Below are 16,602 nucleotides of genomic sequence, written 5' to 3' on the forward strand. Positions count from 1 at the left end.
GGTTCACGATGGCCGTGTCAGAGACACAGAGACACTGGGTCTGGGTGTCTCTCTCTCTCACAGGGGAGACTCACAATGGCCGTGTCAGAGACACTGGGTCTGGGTGTCTCTCTCTCACAGGGGAGGTTCACGATGGCCGTGTCAGAAACACAGAGACACTGGGTCTGGGTGTCTCTCTCTCACAGGGGAGGTTCACGATGGCCGTGTCAGAGACACAGAGACACTGGGTCTGGGTGTCTCTCTCTCACAATGGCCGTGTCAGAGACACAGAGACACTGGGTCTGGGTGTCTCTCTCTCACAATGGCCGTGTCAGAGACACAGAGACACTGGGTCTGGGTGTCTCTCTCTCACAGAGAGACTCACAATGGCCGTGTCGTCAGAGACACACGGAGATCTCCGGGTTAACAGCGCCCGTCAGACACGTCCAGGAAACACTTTAAGCGGCACACGTCCGCACCAGAAGGCACGGTCACACCGACGACCCCTCCACAACAACCGCCGCGCGCGGATCCTCCTTCTCACAAAAACATCGACAACAAATTCAAACTCCAAACTCACCGACGGCCGATTAGAAGACGGGCAGAGAAGTGAACCGGAGAAAGCGATTTAAATATGCCTCTTAAACCGGTATCAAACGACGCGTTGCAACAAAAATATATAATAATTATCTTCTTATTCATTCTTCCTCCTCCTCCTCCTCCTTCAGACGACGACGACGACGACAATTCACGTGTCGACAAGTCTCAGATTTTTCTGTGGGTCTTGTTTCCCACCCCCCCCCCTCCCCACCCAACCGACCGACGGCTCAGATCGTCCTCCTTACGAAACCTGCCAACCGATTGCTGGCGATGCCGCCGGTTGCGCGGGTTGCATCGGTTGCGCCGGTTGCGGCGGTTGCGTCGGTTGCGGCGGTTGCATCAGTTGCGCCGGTTGCATCGGTTGAGCCGGCTGCGACGATTGCGGCGGTTGCATCGGTTGCGTCGGTTGCGACGGTTGCGCGAGTTGCAGCGGTTGCGTAGGCGTGGCGGAGGCGGTGACCTGCAGCAGCTGTTCGTGGGAGGCGAGGCTGCGCAGGAGACGGTTCTCAGTCTCCAGCTGCACGTTCTTCTCCAGCAGCTCCTTGATCTGCTCCTGTAGCACCTCCACCTCCTCACGCACCGCGAACATCAGGTGCGACTTCACCAGGTCCTGCACACGGGGGGGGGCGGGGCGGGGGGGGGTGTGGGGGAGCAGAGAGGTTTGTAAGCAAGACCAGGTAAGGACCTTACCTGCATTGCCCACAGACTCGCATTGCCCATTCAGTTGCATTGCCCGCAGACTAACACTGCCCATAGACTCACACTGCCCATGGAATTACATTGCCCATAGACTCACATTGCCCATAGACTCACATTGCCCATAGACTAACTCTGCCCATGGAGTTGCATTACCCATAAACTAACACTGCCCATAGACTAACATTGCCCATAGACTCAACACTGCCCATAGACTAACACTGCCCATAGACTAACATTGCCCATAGACTAGCATTGCCCATAGACTTGCATTGCCCATAGACTAACACTGCCCATAGACTAACACTGCCCATAGACTAACACTACCCATAGACTAACACTGCCCATAGACTCAACACTGCCCCATAGACTCAACACTGCCCCATAGACTCAACACTGCCCATAGACTCAACACTGCCCCATAGACTCAACACTGCCCATAGACTCAACGCTGCCCATAGACTCAACACTGCCCCATAGACTCAACACTGCCCATAGACTCAACACTGCCCCATAGACTCAACACTGCCCATAGACTCAACACTGCCCCATAGACTCAACACTGCCCCATAGACTCAACACTGCCCCATAGACTCAACTCTGCCCATAGACTCAACACTGCCCATAGACTCAACACTGCCCATAGACTCAACACTGCCCATAGACTCAACACTGCCCATAGACTCAACACTGCCCATAGACTCAATACTGCCCATAGACTCAACACTGCCCATAGACTCAACACTGCCCATAGACTCAATACTGCCCATAGACTCAATACTGCCCATAGACTCAACACTGCCCATAGACTCAACACTGCCCATAGACTAACATTGCCCATAGACTCAATACTGCCCATAGACTCAACACTGCCCATAGACTCAGCACTGCACCATAAACTAACATTGCCCATAGACTTGCATTGCTCAGACTGGTTAGTGTGGTTGGTGCATTTAGTGTGGTCAGGTGAGTGTGGTGAGCGTGGTGAGCGTGGTGAGCATGGTGAGCATGGTGAGCGTGGTGAGCGTGGTGAGTGTGGGTATTGTGGTTGAGTGTGGGTATTGCGGTGAGCATGGTGAGCGTGGTGAGCGTTGCTAGTGTGGTTGGTGTGGTTGGTGCAGCTCGTGTTGCGGTGGTTTGGTGTGGCCGGTGCGTTGCTTCCGGAGTCGTGGTGCCGTGGCTGCCGTGGTGGTGGTGGTGCTGGTGGTGCCGTGGTGGTGCCGTGGCTGCCGTGGTGGTGCCGGTGCCGTGACCGCTCCTCACCATCGCCTGCTCAATCTTGTTGTCGATGGCCACCACGCTGGCTCCAGAGGCACTGCACGGCACACCACACACAGAGACAGCCACCCACCCCCTCTCAACCACGGTGCCTCCGAGATGTTAACTACCTCGCCTGGTAGACAGTCTCTTGCAGGCTACACGGGGGCTCGAACCTAGGCCTCAGTGACTTGGACACGGCCATCGTGAACCCCCTGAGACACACAGAGACCCAGACCCAGGGCTTGAACCCAGGACGTCAAGCTCAGTGTCTTGGGCACAGAGACCCAGACCCAGGGCTTGAACCCAGGGCTTCAAGCTCAGTGACTTGAACACAGAGACCCAGACCCAGGGCTCGAACCCAGGACTTCAAGCTCAGTGACTTGCACACAGAGACCCAGACCCAGGGCTTGAACCCAGGATTTCAAACTCAGTGACTTGGGCACAGAGACCCAGACCCAGGGCTTGAACCCAGGATTTCAAACTCAGTGACTTGGGCACAGAGACCCAGACCCAGGGCTTGAACCCAGGACTTCAAGCTCAGTGGCTTGAACACAGAGACCCAGACCCAGGGCTTGAACCCAGGATGTCAAGCTCAGTGTCTTGGGCACAGAGACCCAGACCCAGGGCTTGAACCCAGGACTTCAGACTCAGTGACCTGGACACAGAGACCCAGACCCAGGGCTTGAACCCAGGACTTCAAGCTCAGTGGCTTTGGCACAGAGACCCAGACCCAGGGCTTGAACCCATGACTTCAGGCTCGGTGGCTGCAGGAGGCTGGGGGTGTGGCTGTGGTAGGAATAGCAACAACCGCCCCTTTCCGTGGCCAATCAGTGATCCCTTACACACATACACACACACAGACACACACACATACACACACAGACACACACACATACACACACATACACACCCTATACACACACACATACACACCCTATACACACATACACACACACAGACACACAGATACACATACACACACATACACACCCTATACACATATACACACACACACAGACACATATACATATATACATACCCTATACACACACATACAGACACACATATACATACCCTATACACACACACATACACCCTATACACACACACATACACACCCTATACACACACACAGATACACATACACCCTATACACACACATATATATACATACACATATACATACCCTATATATATACACTACATACCCTATATACACACACACAGACACACATATACATACCATATACACACACATATATATATACACACACATACACACACATACACACCCTATACACACATACACACATACACAGACACACAGATACACATACACACACATATACATACCCTATACACACACACACATACCCTATACACACACACATATATACCCTATAAAAAACATTGATCCCCCGTGTAGCCTGAACAGACTGTAGGGGCAAGTGCTGCTAGCGAGTAGCACCTATGAAGGCTACCGGCACTGTGGCACACGAGGGGGTGGGGTGGCCAGCACCACGCCCGGCCGCCTTTGTCTCCCCAGTGGCGATGTTTACACACTGCCCCAGTTACTCATTTGAGGCTGAGTCGACCTAGGGGAGGCCCAGGAGCGGTTCAAATAATCGTCACCGGTGTTGGCCGTGAGCGGGAATCGAACTCGGGTCGCCGGGTTCGTAGGTCAGCGTAGCGCTAACCGCCGCGTGTGCGCGGGTCACGTGACAGATGTGACGTCACAGCTAACTTCCCGTGCAAAGATTACGAAAAAAAAGGTCTATTTTAATAATGCTTGCATGGTGTACAGAGTCTGGAAAATACCCACATGGCAAATGTCAAGTTTGTTGCATGTCGGGAAGTACGCTAAACATTTTGAACAGACACACATATTCACGAATTTCCCTTTTATAGTTATAGATACATACACACACACACACCCTACACACACACCCTACACACATACACACACACCCTACACACACACACACACACCCTACACACACACACACACCCTACACACACACACCCTACACACACATACACACATTCACACCCTACACACACATACACACACACACCCTACATACACACACCCTACACACATACACACATTCACACCCTACACACACACACACCCTACACACACACACACCCTACACACACACATTCATACCCTACACACACACACAGTACACACATCCATACCGCTATATATACGTACACAAATACAAAGATCCCCCGTGTAGCCTTAACAGACTGTAGGGGCAAGTGCTGTTAGTAGCGGTAGCAGCAGCTACCGGCACTGTGGCACACGAGGGGGTGGGTGGCCAGCACCACGCCCGGCCGCCTTTGTCTCCCCAGTGGCGATGTTCACTACACACCGCACCAGGTACTCATTTGAGGCTGAGTCGACCTAGGAGAGGCCCAGGACCCGTTCAGATAATCGTCACTGGTGGTGTTGGTGGCCGTGAGCGGGAATCGAACTCGGGTCATAGCCGGGTTCGTAGCGCAGCGTGGGGCTAACCGCTGCACCACCACTCCGGCACCGCACAACAACGGCAACGCTCGCGCCAGGCTAGGTGCACTCCGAGGTCACGGGACAGACCCAGGTGCCGTGGGTTGACTGCTGCTGTGCCAGGCTAGGTGCACGAGGAGGTGGTCATGGGACAGACCCTGCAGGTGTTACGAGTTGACTGCTGCTGTGCCAGGCTAGGTGCACGAGGAGGTTGTCACGGGACAGACCCTGCAGGTGCCACAGGTTGACTGCTGCTGTGCCAGGCTAGGTGCATTTAGTGTGAAGCGACAGACCAGGTAGCTTCCACACAGCGTTACGCAGCCGATGAAAAGATAATGCCGCTCGACTGATTCGGAGTGAGACCTCTGCGGTCAAACTGGAGCTGGTCATAAGCACACTGCCCAGGTATGGGAAACTCTCTCCACAACTGCCCCATCACTGATTTGGAGCTGTGGGGGTGGAGTGTCCGATGGTACAAAATACCCAGGCAGGTGCTTAGTTTTGGTGGGGCTGATGGTAAGGCCCCACCTCTTAGCGGCATGCTCCAGGTTCAGCAGCAGCGCCTCCAACTCCTCCTTTGAATGAGCGGCAATCACCTGATCATCGGCATACATAACGTGGTTGACCAATAGGGAGCCATCCCTTGACCGCACCCGGGCATCGATCAGCCTCCCATTCGCATCTGTATCAGATGGAAATTCCTCCGGTACAGTCATGGAAAGCTTCTCGGACTACGTGATCAAAGATGATGTTAAATAATGTGGGAGCCAGAGGACATCCCTGTCGCACCCCAAGGTGTACATGGAATGGCTCCGACTCCCGGCCACGTAGTTTCACCCGGGCCCGCTCACCATCATGAAGGTCCTTAATGATCGTGAGCAGAGGGTCAGGGACTCCGAAAGCACGAAGAACAACCCAGAGCCCAGGCCTACTGATGGTATCATAGGCCTTCACCAGGTCGATAAAGCAGAGATGTAGGTCTTGTTGGAATTCCCTACACCTCTGCTGTAGCAGACGGACATAAAATATGGCATCTGTGCAGGACCGCCCTTTCCTGAAACCGCATTGGGGCTCCGCAAGCCTCTCCTCAGCGTGCCTGGCAAGGCGATGTTGAATCATCCTTGCCAGGACCTGAGGAGTGAGATGCCCCTGTAGTTGTTACAGTCTGTGCGGTCCCCCTTCTTAAAGAGGGGGACCACCAGGGCATCCTTACAATCCTGCGGAATGCCACACACTTTAGACGACACACACACACGTATGTACACGCACTCTCACACACAAAGATCCCCCATGTAGCCTTAACATACTGTTGGGGCAAGTGCTGTTAGCGAGCACCTATAAAGGCAGGAACGGCACAATGAGGGGGTGGGTGGCCAGCCCCACGCCCGGCCGCCTTTGTCTCCCTCGCGGCGATATTTGGACATCGCACCAGGTACTCATTTGAGCCTGAGTCGACCTAGGGCAGGCCCAGAACCGGGTTTAGATAATCGTCACTGGTATTGGCCGTGAGCGGGATCGAACTTGGGTCACCGGGTTCGTAGCACACAGACACTCACACAAACACACACACACACAGACACAAACACAGACAAACAGACACTCACACACACAGCCACACACACACAGACACAACAACAACCGCCATTCGCCACTAAGTGGCGGTGACGTCACCACGACGCTTGTGCCAGGCCAGACACAGACACTCACACAGACAGACACACAGACACACACACAGACACACACTCAGACACAGACACTCACACACAGACAGACACACAGACACACACTCACACACAGACACACACACAGACACAACAACCGCTTGACCCCTCACCTCTCATCTTCCCCGTCCAACGGCAGACTCTGAATCAACCCGTCCACCTGTCCGTCACTCTGCTGCTGCTGCTGCAGCTGCTGCTGCTGCAGCAACAGCTCATGCTGCTGCTGCTGCTGCTGCAGGTGCAGCTGCTGCAGGTGCTGCACCTGCGCCAGCGAGATCTCCGTCTCGGTGGGCAGAGACAGGCGGCGAAAGGCAGCGACGTCGCAGTCGATGATGCTGATGTGATTGGCCACGGTGCCGTGGTGATGCTGCTGCTGCTGCTGGTGATGGAGATGAAGGCTGTTCTGCAGCTGTTGAAACTGCTGCTGCTGCTGATTCTGATGGTGCAGCAGGTGGTGGTGGTGGTGCTGATAGTGGTGGTGGTGGTGGTACAGGGACGGATCCCTCTCGTGAAAGTCCGAGCAAGTCCAGCGTCCCCGCCGGTACGGCACGATGTGCTCCGAGTCCAGCTTGACCACGCGGAACCGCGACGGGTTCTGCGCCGTCGCCGTGGCGACCGTCGCCGCAGCGACCGTCGTCGCGGCGACCGTCGTCGTCGCCGCGGCAGCCGGTTGCAAGCAACCGTCGCAGAGTTCCGCGCACGGCCGGACGTCTCCCCGTGCCGCCGGTGTTGTGGGCGGCGCGAGTTGCACGCAACCGATGGAACTTCTGCGCCCGTCGTCGCCGCCGCCGCACGCTTCCACGGCGGTGGCGGTGGCCGAGGAGGCGTCGGTGGTGGTGGGCGTGGGACGTGGCGACGCCGCTGTGGTGTAGCAGGCGGCGGCCGCAGCAGCAGCAGCAGCAGGCGAACGAGGAGCCGAGTCCAGTGAAGCAGCAGCAGCAGCAGCGGCCGAAGCGGAGGCAGAAGCAGCAGCAGCGGCGGCAGTGGCAGCAGCAACGTCGGCGGTTGTTGTTGTTGTTGCAGCAGCAGCAGACGGAGCAGCAGACGCAGCAGCAGCGGTACCGTTTGTAAACGCTGCCGATGGCTGTGGTGGTTGCGGTGCTTGCGGTGGTTGCGGTAGTTGCGGTGGTTGCGGTAGTTGCGGTGGTTGTACGAAGGAAGGTTCCGCAGTCCACTGCTGCTGCTGATGGTGGTGGTGGTTGTTATCCAGATGACTGTGTTGCTGCTGCTGCTGTTGCTGCAACTGCTGCTGCAACTGCAGCTGCTGCTGATGTTCCTGCTGCCGTTGGTACTCACTGCTGCTGTTGTACTGCGGCAGCTGATTTTGTTGATGCTGATGCTGCTGATGTTGTTGATGCTGCAACTGCTGCTGCTGATTTTGTTGATGCTGCTGCTGTTGTTGCTGCTGATGCTGCAACTGCTGCTGCTGGCACTCACTGCTGCTGTTGTATTGCAGCAGCTGCTGCAGCTGCCCAAGATCCGGCGTCCGTGACTCTCCATCGAGCTTCCTCTCCTCCTCCTCGGTCGTGGCGCTCCCCTCCCCCTCGACCCCCGTGACCCCGGCGACCCCGGCGACCCCCGCCACGGACGACGACGACGACGAGGCGGTGACGGCCTCCGTCTCCGCGTCCTCGCCCCCCTCCGAGTCGTCGGCGACGCTGGCGGCCGAGGCGGGCCGTAGGGGCGGCACCACCACGCTGGTGATCTGGAAGCCGCTCTTCTTGCGCAGCTGAGCCACGGCCGGGGCGGTCGCCGCCTCGGACGACGACGACGACGAGGAGGAGGAGGAGGGCGGCGACGGAGGGTGGTGGTGGTGGTGAGGAGGAGGAGGGACCTCTCTGGATTCTCCGGGATCCATCGAGGAGGAGAAGGAGGATGAAGAGGGGAGCTGCGGTGAAGTCGGGGCCAGATTTTCTATCGGCTGCACGGGAGGAGACGGACGGGCACACGGACAGGCAGACGGGCAGACGGGCAGACGGACACACGGACAGGCAGACGGTCAGGCAGACGGACAGACAGGCAGACGGACAGGCAGACGCACAGACGGGGGGGGGGGGGGAGGACAGGTGGTCAAGGTTGACGCATCGCCACAACAAAGGGAGCGAGTTTCCCCAATCAGGGGCTCGCTCGCCGGTAACACCGAGAGAGACAGAGTAGCACGTGGATTAGAGAACACGCGACATCATCATCGTCGTCACCACAGAGACCTTCATCCAGCAGCTGATACACCATGGTGGTGACGACACTGACATACACACAGAGAGAGACACTGACACACACACACAGAGAGACACTGACACACACACAGAGAGAGACACTGACACACACACAGAGAGAGACACTGACACACACACAGAGAGAGATACACGCGCCAGCTAGAGACGTCATCATCGTCGTCACCACAGAGACCTTCATCCAGCAGCTGATACACCATGGTGGTGACGACACTGACACACACACAGAGAGAGACACTGACACACACACAGAGAGAGACACTGACACACACACAGAGAGAGACACTGACACACACAGAGAGAGATATACTGACACACACACACAGAGAGATACACGCGCCAGCTAGAGACGTCATCATCGTCGTCACCACAGAGACCTTCATCCAGCAGCTGATGCACCATGGTGGTGACGACACTGACACACACAGAGAGAGACACTGACACACACACAGAGAGACACTGACACACACAGAGAGAGACACTGACACACACACAGAGAGAGATACACTGACACACACACACAGAGAGATACACGCGCCAGCTAGAGACGTCATCATCGTCGTCACCACAGAGACCTTCATCCAGCAGCTGATGCACCATGGTGGTGACGACACTGACACACACAGAGAGAGACACTGACACACACAGAGAGAGACACTGACACACACAGAGAGAGACACTGACACACACACAGAGAGACACTGACACACACACAGAGAGAGACACTGACACACACACAGAGAGAGATACAAGCAGGGCGGAGACATCAACATCAGGTTTATCTATTATTTAAACAATGGGTATTATTACTAACTAAAGATACGTGTGTTAGTGAAGACTCACAAAGCTACGTGTGATAGTGAAGACTCACAAAGATACACGCGATCACTCTACACGTACCGGAACAGTGAGTAAAAATTCAAGTTAACAAGAAGAATTAGCACACAAAAATCATCTGTTTGATTCCCAAAAGCCTCGAGTCTTGACTCAGGCTTGCTTGCCGGAAGGGATGTTATGAGTCACCAAAACTGCACACACAAAGACAAAGATGCCCCGTGTAGCCTTCACGGGCAGTCGGGGCAAGTGCTGTTTGGTAGCGAGTAGCAGCACCTGTGAAGGCTACCGGCACTGTGGCACACGAGGGGGTGGGCGGCCAGCACCACGCCCGGCCACCTTTGTCTCCCCTGTGGCGATGTTTACTACGCGCCACACCAGGTTACTCGTTTGAGGCCGAGTCGACCTAGGGGAGGCCCAGGCACCGGTTCAGATAATCGCCACGCTGCGCTACGAACCCGGCGACCCGAGTTCGACTCCCGCTCACGGCCACCACCACCGCCAGTGACAGCGATGATCTCTACCGGTCCTTGGACCTCCCCTAGGTCGACTCCGCCTCAAACGAGTACCCGGTGCGGTGAGTAGTGAACATCGCTAGCACTGGGGAGACAAAGGCGGCCGGGTGGGCGTGGTGCTGGCCACCCACCCCCTCGTGTGCCACAGTGCCGGTAGCCTTCATCGACGCTGCTACTACTCGCTACTAACAGGACTTGCCACAAGTCTGTTTAGTCTACCTGGGGGATCTTTGTCTTTGGCACTCCTCTCCATAGGTTTCTAAGGGCTGTTGTCCGAAACGTCGCCTGTTTCAGGGACTACTCACGAACGAGTCAGGTTCCAGATGTCTGTGTTCCTAAGTCCAACTTGACTGCAATCGATTCAAAACGTGTTGTACGGCATCGACACTGACACGGGGAATGGCTGTAAAAGTTGTATAATCTCCTGCAGATGCCACTGGTTCTTCACGTTCTACAGATGTAGATGCCACTGGTTCTTCACGTTCTGTAGATGCCACTGGTTCTTCACGTTCTACAGATGTAGATGCCACTGGTTCTTCACGTTCTACAGATGTAGATGCCACTGGTTCTTCACGTTCTGTAGATGTAGATGCCACTGGTTCTTCACGTTCTACAGATGTAGATGCCACTGGTTCTTCACGTTCTGCAGATGTAGATGCCACTGGTTCGTCACGTTCTGTAGATGTAGATGCCACTGGTTCTTCACATTCTACAGATGTAGATGCCACTGGTTCTTCACGTTCTGTAGATGTAGATGCCACTGGTTCTTCACGTTCTACAGATGTAGATGCCACTGGTTCTTCACGTTCTACAGATGTAGATGCCACTGGTTCTTCACGTTCTACAGATGTAGATGCCACTGGTTCTTCACGTTCTGTAGATGTAGATGCCACTGGTTCTTCACGTTCTACAGATGTAGATGCCACTGGTTCTTCACGTTCTGTAGATGTAGATGCCACTGGTTCTTCACGTTCTGTAGATGTAGATGCCACTGGTTCTTCACGTTCTACAGATGTAGATGCCACTGGTTCTTCACGTTCTGTAGATGTAGATGCCACTGGTTCTTCACGTTCTGTAGATGTAGATGCCACTGGTTATTCACGTTCTACAGATGTAGATGCCACTGGTTCTTCACGTTCTGTAGATGTAGATGCCACTGGTTCTTCACGTTCTGTAGATGTAGATGCCACTGGTTCTTCACGTTCTACAGATGTAGATGCCACTGGTTCTTCACGTTCTGCAGATGTAGATGCCACTGGTTCTTCACGTTCTACAGATGTAGATGCCACTGGTTCTTCACGTTCTGTAGATGTAGATGCCACTGGTTCTTCACGTTCTGTAGATGCCACGACCGCCAGGCTGCTGCAACTGGACATATGGGACAGGTTTGTTCGAATCTCTGAAAGTTTCTAAGTAGAGGAGTCACCTGTATTTACTTTCGCTTTTTCTTCTAAAAGCCACTTATGCCATTGTCATCGCACCATGAACTTAAACTATCACGAAACACTTTTCATCTTACACCAGGCGGAAAGCCCCACTGACCTGCCGTGCAGGAGCTCTTTTTCAGAAGCGAATTGGCTATCACAAATGATAGCTCCACCAAGTGGCGGCAGATCACCATCATCATCAAGTGGAGATTTGTAGCCGTAGCCAAATGCTCTACACGTGACGTTGATTATAAATGAGGGAAAAACCGGAGGACCCGGAGAGAAAATGCACGCGACCACGGGGAGAGAGACATGCAAACTCTGAGTATACAGCAGGCGACGTGGTCCGCAATTGAACCCATGGCATCCTGCATACCAGGCGAGGTAGTTAACATCTCGCCACATACACGCATGGTCAGGGTTCGGGATCGAACCCACGACCTCCTGCATACCCGGCGAGGTAGTTAACATCTTGGCACATACACACATAGTCAGGGTTCAAGATTGAACCCACGCCCTCCTGCATACCAGGCGAGGTAGTTAACATCTTGGCACATACACGCATAGTCAGGGTCAGGGATCGAACCCACACCATCCTGCATATCAGGCGAGGTAGTTAACATCTTGGCACATTCACGCATCGTCAGAGTTCGGGATCGAACCCACAACCTCCTGCATACCAGACGAGGTAGTTCACATCTCGGCACATACACACATAGTCAGGGTTCGGGATTGAACCCACGCCCTCCTGCATACCAGGCGAGGTAGTTAACATCTTGGCACATACACACATAGTCAGGGTTCAGGATTTAACCCACGCCCTCCTGCATACCAGGCAAGGTAGTTAACATCTTGGCACATACACGCATCGTCAGAGATCGGGATCGAACCCACGCTCTCCTGCATACCAGGCGCGAGAGTTAACATCTCGGCACAAACACGCATGGTCAGGGTTCGGGATTGAACCCTCCCCCTCCTGCATACCAGGCGAGGTAGTTAACATCTTGGCACAAACACGCATCGTCAGGAATCGACATTGAACCCACGACCTCCTGTATACCAGGCGAGAGAGTTAACATCTCATAGCCACCGTGACGATGATGAAAGACACGCAAACTTCAAATATACAGCAGCAGGATTGTGAGGGTCTGGAATCGAACCCACGACCTCCTGCATACCGGGAGAGGTAGTCAACATCTGGCACCCTCTCTTCTACCACGCGCCTCAGCCCACGCAGTTCAACAAGGTGCCGTCAACAGGCGAATTAACGCACCGGTTAACCATGAGGGTCACTGCAAAGTGCACCCATTCAGCCCGTTTAAGTGTAAACTTCTGCCCATCTCAAACAAGTGAACGACGGTTAAACCCACTAACCCCATGACACTTAAACTCACTAAACCCACGACACTTAAACCCACTAACCCCATGACACTTAAACCCACTAACCCCACGACACTTAAACCCACTAACCCCACGACACTTAAACCCACTAACCCCATGACACTTAAACTCACTAACCCCACGACACTTAAACCCACTAAACCCACGACACTTAAACCCACTAACCCCAGACACTTAAACCCACTAACCCCACGACACTTAAACTCACTAACCCCACGACACTTAAACTCACTAAACCCACGACACTTAAACCCACTAACCCCACGACACTTAAACCCACTAACCCCACGACACTTAAACACACTAACCCCATGACACTTAAACCCACTAAACTCAGGACATTTTGCCACACAAGGAACCCGTTTCACCGTTCAATCGACATAATCGCTTCCCAAGTGGTGAGAGCCGTAAACTTCTCCTCACGTTTTACTTTCTCTCTCACTCGAGCTCCTAAAAACGTTCAACATCTCAACGATTAAACTCAACCGAACCTACCTCGGGCTACAAGAGACCGAGGGGGGGTAGGCCGAAGCCTACGGTGTCGCCTGGCTCGCGCGGCCGGGGAGGAGGGGGCGAGGGGCGGCGAGGGGTTCCCAGGCCGTAGTACTTGCCCGACCGCCTTGAGCGAAGCCGGCGATGGTTCGTCGGAGTCTCCAAGTGTTGGGACGACGTTGCCTCCCTCCCCACCCCGCGGCGAGTAACTTTGATCGAAAGTTATCTTTAAGTTACCGCGACTTTAATCGCTGTTTCTTTTTTTTTAAAGATTAAAAAAAAGTAGGCGGCGGACTTTTTTAAGATGGCGGCAGCGCACAAGCTTCTGAGGGCGGCGGTGGTGGCGGGTTGTGATGCGGTCGCCTCGTGATGACGCCGCTTCACTCAGCGGCGGCTTTGGAGGGGGAGGTGGCGGTAGATCGATCCGCCGGAATCGATTCGTCGCCACGCCCCTTACGCGCCAAAAAGTCGATTCCGATCTGCGGTTACGTTCGCCTTCGACGGTGGGTGGGGCGTTGAATCGATCGGCGACCGTGATGGAATCGATTCCATTAAGGCTATGTCGGTGTTAAAAGGAGGCAATCGATTCCGTTATGCAATCGAAAGATTAGAAAACCGATTTAGAATTCGAGGAATTCCAAAAGGGAGTGGGGGGTGGATGACGTCATAGCATCGCGGGTGGAGCGTGCCTCGAGCGATGACGTCGCCTCACAGGAATCCCGGAGGGTGCAAATGACGTCACACAGTTTTAAAGTGGATGTGGGTTAGTCATGGGTCTGTGTGTGTGTGGTGAGTCTGTGGGTCTCTGTGTGGTGAGTCTCTGGGTATCTGTGGCGTGAGTCTATGGGTCTCTGTGTGGTGAGTCTGTGGGTCTCTGTGTGGTGAGTCTGTGGGTCTGTGTGGTGAGTCTGTGGGTCTGTGTGTGGTGAGTCTGTGGGTCTCTGTGTGATGAGTCTGTGGGTCTCTGTGTGATGAGTCTGTGGGTCTCTGTGTGATGAGTCTATGGGTCTCTGTGTGAGTCTGTGGGTCTCTGTGTGGTGAGTCTGTGGGTCTCTGTGTGAGTGGGTATATGGGTCTCTGTGTGTGTGGGTCTCTGTGTGTGAGTCTATGGGTCTCTGTGTGAGTCTATGGGTCTCTATATGATAAGTCTACGAGTCTCTGTGTGTGAGTCTATGGGTCTGTGTGTGGTGAGTCTATGGTTCTCTGTGTGGGTCTGTGGGTCTCTGTGTGAGTCTATGGGTTTCTGTGTGAGTCTATGGGTCTCTGTGTGAGTCTGTGTCTTTTTGTGAGTCTATGGGTCTCTGTGTGAGTCTATGGGTCTCTGTGTGAGTCTATGGGTCTCTGTGTGAGTCTGTGTGTCTCTGTGTGAGTCTATGGGTCTCTGTGTGAGTCTATGGGTCTCTGTGTGAGTCTATGGGTCTCTGTGTGAGTCTATGGGTCTCTGTGTGAGTCTGTGTGTCTCTGTGTGAGTCTATGGGTCTCTGTGTGAGTCTATGGGTCTCTGTGTGAGTCTATGGGTCTCTGTGTGAGTCTATGGGTCTCTGTGTGAGTCTATGGGGGTCTGTGTGAGTCTATGGGTTCTCTGTGTGAGTCTATGGGTCTCTGTGTAAGTCTATGGGTTCTTTGTGAGTCTATGTATTTCTGTATTAGTCTGTGTCTCTGTGTGAGACTATGGGTCTCTGTGTGAGTCTATGGGTCTCTGTGTGAGTCTATGGGTCTGTGTGAGTCTTATGTGTCTCTGTGTGAGTCTGTGTCTCTGTGTGAGTCTATGGGTCTCTGTGTGAGTCTAGGGGTCTCTGTGTAGTCTATGGGTCTCTGTGTGAGTCTATGGGTCTCTGTGTGAGTCTATGGGTCTCTGTGTGAGTCTATGGGTCTCTGTGTGAGTCTGTGTCTCTGTGTGAGTCTATGGGTCACTGTGTGAGTCTATGGGTCTCTGTGTGAGTCTATGGGTCTCTGTGTGAGTCTATGGGTCTCTGTGTGAGTCTATGGGTCTCTGTATTAGTCTATGGGGGTCTGTGTGAGTCTACGGGTTCTCTGTGTGAGTCTATGGGTCTCTGTGTGAGTCTGTGGATCTCTGTGTGAGTCTGTATTTCTGTGTGAGTCTATGGGTCTCTGTGTGAGTATATGGGTCTCTGTATTTGTCTATGGGGGTCTGTGTGAGTCTATGGGTTCTCTGTGTGAGTCTATGGGTCTCTGTGTGAGTCTATGGGTTCTTTGTGAGTCTATGTATTTCTGTATTAGTCTGCGTCTTTGTGTGAGACTATGGGTCTCTGTGTGAGTATATGGGTCTCTGTGTGAGTATATGGGTCTGTGTGAGTCTTATGTGTCTCTGTGTGAGTCTGTGTCTCTGTGTGAGTCTATGGGTCTCTGTGTGAGTCTAGGGGTCTCTGTGTAGTCTATGGGTCTCTGTGTGAGTATATGGGTCTCTTTGTGAGTCTATGGGTCTGTGTGAGTCTATGGGTCTCTGTGTGAGTCTGTGTCTCTGTGTGAGTTTATGGGTCTCTGTGTGAGTCTATGGGTCTCTGTGGATGTGAGTGGATGGTCGAGTGTGTGGACGATCATTGTCTTTGTGGGTGGGTGGGTGAGTGAATTTGTGGGTGTGTGAATGTGAGTTGGCGTGTGGGTGTGCGAGTCGGTGAGAGTGTGAGTAATTGGGTGTGTGAGTGGGTGGGTCTGTGTGGGCGTGTGAGTGGATGGGCGAGTGAGTATGTGAGTGTGTGAGTGAGTGTGTAAGTGGATGGGTGAGTGTGTGAGTGTGTGTGTGAGTGTGTGAGTGTGTGTGTGAGTAGTGAGTGTGTGTGTGAGTGAGTGAGTGAGTGTGTGAGTGTGTGAGTGAGTGTGTGAGTGAGTGTGTGAGTGTGTGAGTGTGTGTGTGTGAGTGTGTGAGTGAGTGTGTGTGTGAGTGTGTGAGTGTGTGTGAGTGTGTGAGTG

At 53.8% G+C, this 16,602-nt stretch overlaps 1 protein-coding gene across 2 annotated transcripts; it reads right to left on the reverse strand.

The window, feature by feature from the left end:
• Window positions 1–749: 749 nt before the first annotated feature.
• Window positions 750–14,057, reverse strand: LOC144741038 (uncharacterized). 2 transcript variants are annotated; one of them, XM_078623728.1, is made up of 4 exons: window positions 13,675–14,057; window positions 6,882–8,689; window positions 2,539–2,590; window positions 750–1,189 (listed from the first exon to the last, which is right to left on the reverse strand). In XM_078623728.1, the coding sequence occupies exons 2-4, from the start codon at window positions 8,624–8,626 to the stop codon at window positions 821–823; spliced, it is 2,166 nt and encodes a 721-aa protein (XP_078479854.1). In that variant the 5' UTR covers window positions 8,627–8,689; window positions 13,675–14,057; the 3' UTR covers window positions 750–820. The 2 variants fall into 2 exon arrangements, with proteins under 2 accessions (XP_078479854.1, XP_078479853.1); XM_078623727.1 differs by having other exon boundaries at window positions 13,791–14,055.
• Between the last annotated feature and the right edge of the window lie 2,545 nt (window positions 14,058–16,602).

Source organism: Lampetra planeri, unplaced genomic scaffold (assembly GCF_965212315.1).
Source record: "Lampetra planeri unplaced genomic scaffold, kcLamPlan1.2.h2 scaffold_406, whole genome shotgun sequence".
NCBI lineage: Eukaryota > Metazoa > Chordata > Hyperoartia > Petromyzontiformes > Petromyzontidae > Lampetra > Lampetra planeri.

Excerpts from the sequence above, each read along its gene's own strand:
- LOC144741038 (XM_078623728.1), bottom strand. The coding sequence starts at position 8,626 with ATGGATCCCGGAGAATCCAGAGAGGTCCCTCCTCCTCCTCACCACCAC. Across the intron at positions 2,591-6,881 it reads TTGGACGGGGAAGATGAGAG|TGCCTCTGGAGCCAGCGTGG; the intron begins GTGAGGGGTCAA and ends TGTGCCGTGCAG. Across the intron at positions 1,190-2,538 it reads ACAAGATTGAGCAGGCGATG|GACCTGGTGAAGTCGCACCT; the intron begins GTGAGGAGCGGT and ends CCCCGTGTGCAG.